Below are 7,889 nucleotides of genomic sequence, written 5' to 3'. Positions count from 1 at the left end.
TTGTTTATTGAAATATCAAGGGTCTGGAGATAGGCAGTCATTCCTGCAGGAATCATTACTTGATCTAGTCTTCTCTCTGCAAGGAAGTTCTTCATTTCTTTAGCACGGTGAGTGCTGGCTGAATCCCAGACTATCAGACCTCTTTGGTTACCTCGCATAACAAGTGGCAGCATTAAATCAACCCACTTTTTTTTTTTAAGCAATTAGGGTTAAGTAACTTGCTCAAGGTTACATGGCCAGTTATTTCTGGGTGTGGTGCTGAGTGTCTGAGCCCGGGATTCGATCTCCAGGTCGTCCCAACACTGGAACCGGTGCTCTTACTCACTGAGCCACCTGGCCGCCCCTGTCAACCCACTTTCTTATAATTGCTTGTGTACACCAGGCTTTTTCAGTTTCAAGAAGGTAAATGCCAGATACACGTTCAATCTTATCTTTCTTGCCCTTACTGATGATTAGAGGTGTGGCTTTCTTTCCATCCAAACGAATTGCCAAAACACAGGTGACCCGTGCACTTTCATAGCCAGTGGTGGGAATGTAGATTGACGTTGCACCCCTGTGAGGAATTGTTGTTTGAGATCTTGTCCCATAAACACTGCAGTTTCATCCATAGCAATCATATTGCAGGTTTGGTACTTGGAAATGTCGATCCTATCAATAAAGGACTTGAATGCAAGTGCACGTTTAATAACTTCAGCATCTTCCAGCTTAAACAGTGTTGTTGATCTTCTTAGGGGCAGTTCATACCGTTGAAGGAAACCGTCCAACCAGTGTTGTGATGCTTTGAATCCTTCTGAGACCATTTCAAACTCTGGTGCCATTGAAAGGGCAAATGCTTGAATATCAGCCCTGCACACAACCAAGGCTTTGCTCTCCTGTCAGCAATCCATTCACCAATGAGGATCTCCAAGTTAGGATATAAGGGCTGCTGACCTGATCCAGACCTGCACTTTTCCCCTTTTCCCTCATCCACCTGTTGATTGAGGTTATTATAATCTGCTCTCCATTTTCTGACCATTCGAAGATCCAAAAGTTTTTCTTTACATAAAACTGCAAGATTCTTGCCATGTGACTCCTCTACAATTGCTTTCTTATACTCAACAGTATAGCTCTTCCTTTTTGTACTCATGTCTGGGGGTCAAAACAGACAGAATAATAAAATTATGACCATCAGTCCTTCTTTTCACTCCATCATGCCCCCTGAGTTCTTCTTTTTTCCTCCATCATGCCCTTTTTATCCTCCATCATGCCCCCTCACTCCCGCTTACATACCGGGTTTTTATGTTGTCCTGCCTCAGCTCTCCTCCGCGGCACTGCTCTCAATGGCACCAGCAAGCAAATCACTGGGGAAGAACAGGATGACGCACTCACTGCTGCAGTTCTGATTGGATGCAGCTCAGAGCGCGGCGTGCGTTTCATCCGGGGGGGGTGGGGACGGTGCATACAGAGGGTACCATAATGTAGCGCGTAGCGCAGGGGATCACCTTCACTACAGTGGCAATCTCAATAGGGCTTATTTTCAGGGGAGGGCTTATTTTAGAGGAATCTTACACAGTAAGGGGAGGGCTTATTTTTGGGATAGGTCTTATTATCGGGGAAACATGGTAGGTGTTAGGTGTATTGTTCTCCTGGTTCTGATCACTTCATTTTGCATCAGTTCTTGTAAATCTTCCTATGAGAAGTCTGACTTTAGGAACATTTCCTAGCACATGTGGAAAGAATAGTGGGTTTGTAGTCAGGATACCTGGCTTCAAATCCCAGCCCTGATAACTTTCTAGTAGTATAATCATAGGTGAGTTATTTCACCTTTCTGAGCCTGTATCCCCATCAGCAAAACAGGTATAATAACATTTACACAGAATCTCAGAATCAAAAAGCTGGTTGTCTTGTCTAGCCCATAACTGAGCAAAAATCACCTGTTACAATACTCGTAACAAATGACTAAAAGCTTTTGTATCAAGACTTCTAGTGGAATGAAAGCCCTGACTTTCGACTCTCCAATTGTTAGGAACGTTTTCCCTACATGGAATCAAAGTATGTCTCTACAACTTACATCTATAACTCCCAGTTCTTCCCTTTGAGGCCAAGCAGAACAAACCTAATTCTTTTCCCTTATGACAGCTCCAGAAGTGTTTGGAGATGCCAGGGTATGTAATGGGAATGTAAATTTGAAGATCTTCCCTGCCCCTAGGCTAAAGTGCACCTGGAGCCTGGGGTGGGAGGCTTGTTTTTCAATAGATACTTTTTGTTTGGCCAGTGGGTCCAAAAGGTTGTTACATTCTCTGAGCCAGGAGAAGGCTATATAAGCCCTGATGTGAGGCTTTGTTTTGAGGCTCACTTTGAGAAGTGTTATGTGATTTGATATGGATTCTGGGAAGCTGTTGTTGAGAGCCCCCCAGCTTTGAAAAACCCAGATGTTGAAACCCAGATGTTGATTTTGTATGGATGTAATGGTTGCACAGTTTGGAAAGCTGTCTACTTGATCTGTTTCTGTCTTGATAATTCTGCCTGTATACTTTGAAGTTCAGGGTGCTGACCTTTTTCCCCTGAACGAGGTAAACAATATATGTTTGACTGATTAAAGTAAGCTTGTTAACCCATTTTGAGTTGCTTTCCTTTATCAAAGTAGATCTAAGAACCTGTGTGAGCAGCCACCCTGGGGATGCTGGGGTGCTTGCTGCTACAGGGTGTTGCCTCTCTCTAAGCCAGATCTCCCGAATCCTTTCAGCCAGTCCTGACAGAGGCAGCTAGGTGATTCTGTAGCTAGAGCAGTAGGCCTGGAGTCAGGAAGACTATGTCAGAACTGGCCTCAGACACTTACTAGCTGTGTGGACTTTGGAAAAGTAATTCAAATTCAGTTTCCTCAATTTTGAAATGAAGATCACTTCCCAAGATGGTTGTGAGGATCAAATGAAATAATATTTGTAAGTCACTTAGCACGGTGCTTGGCACATAGTGGGTGCCATATAAATGTTAGCTATTTGTTAATATAGCATTGTACACTGCTCAGCTCAGTGCTGGCAAATAGTAGACATTGTATAAATGCTAGTATTGTTATTACAGTTATTAATAAGGCATTGTACATTGCTATGAATATGTGAGTTGGGGTGTGTATATAGTTGTGTCATGCTATAACCAGACCTATCTACCTCACTATGGAGGGAGTAGACCCTGGGGAACACATAGATTTTCAAGACAAAAGTCCACTAGACTACAGTGGGGATAGAATAATTTTAAGGGGGATGTCCCTATACTATAGCACAGATAGAATTCCAAACCCCTGGGTATTAGGATGGTCAATAGCTGCCATATAGGCACCCAGAGCATAATCGTTTATTGTGTAACAGAAGGCTTTGTACTGATGACATAATCCCTAACATTCCCTCGATCCTATTAAAAACAAAATCAAAAAGAAAACAAAACACTGAAATGTCTTCCTATCTTCTCAGACCTGGGAGGTTCTCTGCTCTGTGCTGGCTATATTTGCCATGACTTGAGAGTTGTCTCCGTAGAGAAAAAAAGAATCCAGGGTAAAGCCTTGGTACTCAACTGAACCAGAGCCAGAGCCAGAACCAAAATTAGCCAAATGTGTCTTTGACCTTTGTTTGCCAACTGTATTCTTATAATCAAAGTAAAACTTCTTTTGGGGCAGCTAGGTGGCACAATGGATAGGGTCCCAAGCCTGGAATCAGGAAGGAAATATAAAACCCCCCACAAAAATGAGCCTGCCTTACAGTTTTGGCATAGCTAGATGGTACAGTGCAGAGAGTGCCACGTCTGGAGTCAGGAAGACTCATCTTCCGGAGTTCAAATCTGGCCTCAGACGCTTTGTAACCCTGGGCAAGTCACTTTACCCTGCTTGTCTCAGTTCCTCTTCTGTAAAATGAGCTGGAGGAGGAAATAGCAAACCATTCCCGTATCTTCACCAAGAAAACCCCAAATGGGGTCAAGGAGAGTCAGACACGACTGAAACAACTGAATAACAACATACTATGACGAAAGAAGGTACACTATGGGCAAAGTACAAGGTGCTATTTTAATCTCCTGGTTGTGTAGAGATTGCCATGCTTTTTAATTAGATTTCATTCTCTTTGCCTCTTCTCCCAACTACCATTCCTGCCACTGATTCAGAGCAGCGAAGAGTGAACTAACACCAGGAAGAAATTCAGGCTGGTCCAAAAAGGGAAACTAGAGAATCAACAAACATTGGAACTATAAAACTCAGAGATATCACAGGATCACAAGATTGTAGACCTAGAATTAGAAAAGGCCTTAGTGGTCACTCAGTCTAATGCCCTCTTTTCAAAGATGAGGGAACTGAGGTGAAATCATTTCATTAGCAGAGCTTGGATGATTTAGTTTAACTTCTTCCCTCATTTTACTGAGCCTTATAAAATCTGAATTATGTGGTGTGTATGTAGCATACAGGCGGTTATGGAGGCGGCCCAGTGGACAGAATGCCAGATGTGAAATCAAGAAGACTTTGGCCTCAGACATTTACTGTGTGACCTTGGGCAAGTCACCTAACCCTGTTTGCAGCAGTTTCCTCATCTGTAAAATGAAGGGGAGAAGGAAATAGCAAACTCCTCCAGTATCTTTGCAAAGAAAACCACAAAAGGGTTCACAAAGAGTCAGACTGAAAAATAGTGAACAATAACAACTGAACAATGTAGCATATATGTTGTGTTTTCTGTGTTGCCATTGTTTCCCCTTTCATCAGCAGAAATAGCTCCGAATTTGCTAAATGCATAGCATAATGAAAAAAAAACCCAATTGAAAAGAAATAAAATGAACAAACAGTTCTTGAAAGAAGAATCCAAACTATGAAAGAATGCTCTGAAATAATCAGAGAAATGCAAATCAAAACAACCCTTCGTTTTCACTTGATGTGCCGCAAATTGGTAAAGAAATTTAAAATTTTAAAACTGGGTACACTAATGAGTGCACTGATACAAGTGTTGGTGCATTTGTGAATTAGTTCAACCATTTGGGAAAACAAGTTGGAATTATGCAAATGGTGCCTAACATGGCCATACTCTGCCTCAGAGTTATCATGATTAAGGATAATATATAAGGAGCATATTGATAAGAATAAATTCCCCCTATACACCATAATATTTATAATTGCATCTTTTGTGGCAGGAAAAAAAAAGGACATAAAGTAGATGCCTATTGATTAGAAAACGACTAAACAAATTATGGTGCATGACTACAGTGGAGTATTCCTGTGCTATAAAAAATGATGAATATTATGCATATGGAGAAGCAGGGACTTACACGAACTGATGAAGGGTGAAGTGAGTAGAACCAAGAAAACAATATACAGGATGACTACAACAATATGAATGGGAATGTGAACAATAACCACAAAATAGGACTCTAAAGAAAAAAGGGAGAAGATACCTCCTCCCACCCACTGAAGAGGTGCGAGGTATATGCGTGTGTTACATTGCATCAATTTTGGGCCTTTTTTTTTTTTGCTGTATTGCTTGGTTTTGCTGATATTTATCTCTGGGAGGGAGAGGGATACCGGAAGAAATTTAAGCAATGTAAAGACAAAAGATATCAATGAAATGTAATTTCAGAAAGAAGAAGGAAGTGATAGACCACATTTCCCTGAAACTCACACAGACATCTCATTTACAGTCATACCTCAAACGGGCTTTGGCTTCCTACTGTATGATAATGATGGTGATAAGTGGGACTGACCTGCTGTCCATCAACAGTGTTTCCATGACTTGCTTCCAATGTCTTGCTGTGTGTGTGCGTGCGTGTGTGCGTGTGTGTGTGTGTGTGTGTGTGTGTGTGTGTGAGAGAGAGAGAGAGACAGACAGACAGAGAGAAGCAGACAGGAGTTTGTTCACTTCAAGGCCAAATTGAGAAACTTCCCATAAGTTAGGTGGGTAAAGGAAGTGCTTTTATTGCTTTTATTTGCTGGCTATTTCAAAGGCTTTCATCTCAGAGGTAGAAATGCAGAGCTCATTTCCTTGTCTTTCAGCTATATAAGTCTGCTTCCCTTGAATGCTGCATCATTCTCTCAGGCATCCTTTCAATCCACTTGCAAACTCCAGGTAGTTTTGTTTTCTAGGGGTTTACCAGTCTACATCTTTGGACCAATGGAAAATTCAGCCTTTGAAATGCATGAAAATGTCCTCCCCTCCACTCCTTCTAGGGGGAAGATGAACACGAATGGACTGGTAAGCTACTTCTTAAGGTTTTAATTACTTTTTCCTTCCAGTATGGACTTAATGAATGTTAGAGCTATTAGAGGCTTTAGAGATCACATCTAATTTAACCTCCTCATGTAACTAATGAGGAAATTGGAGTCTAAAAAAGCAAAATCTCTTGATGAAAGCTCAGATTTTCTGATTCTGGCATAGAACACTGAGTAGGGTTGAAATTGGATGGATCATATATAACATGATTGGATACAAAATTAGGTTTGATGTTGTTTCATTTTTCATTTGTGTCCCCACTCTTCATGACCCCATTTGGGGTTTTCTTGGCAAAGGTACTGGAGTTGTTTGCTATTTCCTTTACCTCCTCACTTTACAGATGAGGAAACTGAGGCAAACAAGGTGAAGTGACTTCCCCAGGGTCACACAGCTAGTAAGTGCCTGAGGCCAGATTTGAAATCAGGGAGATAAGTCTTCCTGATTCCTGGCTTGGTGCTCTGTCAACTGTGCCACCTAGCTGCAGGTTCAAAATACCCAGGGCCAAATTATCAACATAAAGAATGGTGTATTTACAGATCTATGAAGTATGTTTTGTGTATCTAACAAAATGTAAAGAAGTAATTATTTTAAAAAATAATAATGCAGTTATGAGTTATTGTTATATATTCAGAAACAAATTTTTTCTTTTTCCCCTTTTACCTCAAAAGAACCACATATTCTTTAAAAATTTAGGCGTATGAATAAATTAGAATAAATTTATTTTAAGATGACTTTTGTTTTGCCCCTGATCTTAGCTGTCAGGCCAAGAAAAATATGGAACAGTAGATCATAAAAACCTTATATTGGATCTTCGGGCACCAGCATCATTGTGTAGTGGATAGAGGTCTGGACTTGGAGACCAAAATGACCTGGGTTAAAATTCATTCTCCAATATTTTCTAGGCATCTTAAAAAAAATTTATTCTAATTTATTCATAGGCCTAAATTTTTAAAGAATATGTGGTTCTTTTGAAGTAAAAGGGGAAAAAGAAAAAAAATTATTTCTGAATATAACATTAACTCATAACTGCATTATTATTTTTTAAAATAATTACTTCTTTACATTCTGTTAGATACACAAAACTTATATATCTTACAGATCTGTAACCCATACTATATGTTGATAATTCGCCTAGGCATGGAAAAGTCATTTAACCTTTCGCTCTCAGCTTCCTCATCTGTAAACTGGGGATAACACTTGCAATGCCCACTTTGAAGGTTTATTATGAGAGTTAAATAAATAATATATGCAAAGCCTTTACAAACCTGAAATTGGCATCTGTCAGCTATTATTATCCTCACTAGGCCTCAGTTTCTTCATATGTAAAATGAAAGTTGAACTAGATGACATTTTTATTAATTAACTTATTTTTAGTTTTCAACATTCACTTTACATTTTCTCCCCTTCTTTCCCCCTCTCCATCCCCAAGATAGCTTGCAATCTGATATGGGCTCTACACACACATTCCTAATAAACACATTTTCACATTAGTCATATTGCATAGAAGAATTAAAACAAATGGGAGAAACCATGAGAAAGAAAGAAACAAACAAAAAAAACAAAACGAAACAAAAAAGAAAATAGTCTGCTTTGCTCCACATTCCAACTCCATAGTTCTTTTTTTTTTTTTTAAGCAATTGGGGTTAAGTAATTTGCTCAAGGTGACACGGCCAGTTA

At 40.0% G+C, this 7,889-nt stretch overlaps 1 protein-coding gene across 1 annotated transcript in view; it reads left to right on the top strand.

The window, feature by feature from the left end:
* The first annotated feature begins 5,648 nt into the window (after window positions 1-5,648).
* The window catches only part of LOC138172328 (uncharacterized), a 20,922-nt gene continuing 18,681 nt past the window's right edge, over window positions 5,649-7,889 (top strand). The window contains exon 1 of the mRNA XM_069102060.1: window positions 5,649-6,194. Coding sequence (XP_068958161.1) covers window positions 6,114-6,194 — 81 coding nt within the window. The 5' untranslated portion in view covers window positions 5,649-6,113. The remainder of the gene's footprint in view (window positions 6,195-7,889) is intronic.

The sequence above is a fragment of the Petaurus breviceps genome, unplaced genomic scaffold (genome assembly GCF_028583685.1).
Source record: "Petaurus breviceps papuanus isolate PSGF00001 unplaced genomic scaffold, PetGlider_PUasm1.0 128, whole genome shotgun sequence".
NCBI lineage: Eukaryota > Metazoa > Chordata > Mammalia > Diprotodontia > Petauridae > Petaurus > Petaurus breviceps.
This window is presented reverse-complemented; position numbering and strand designations above follow the sequence as displayed.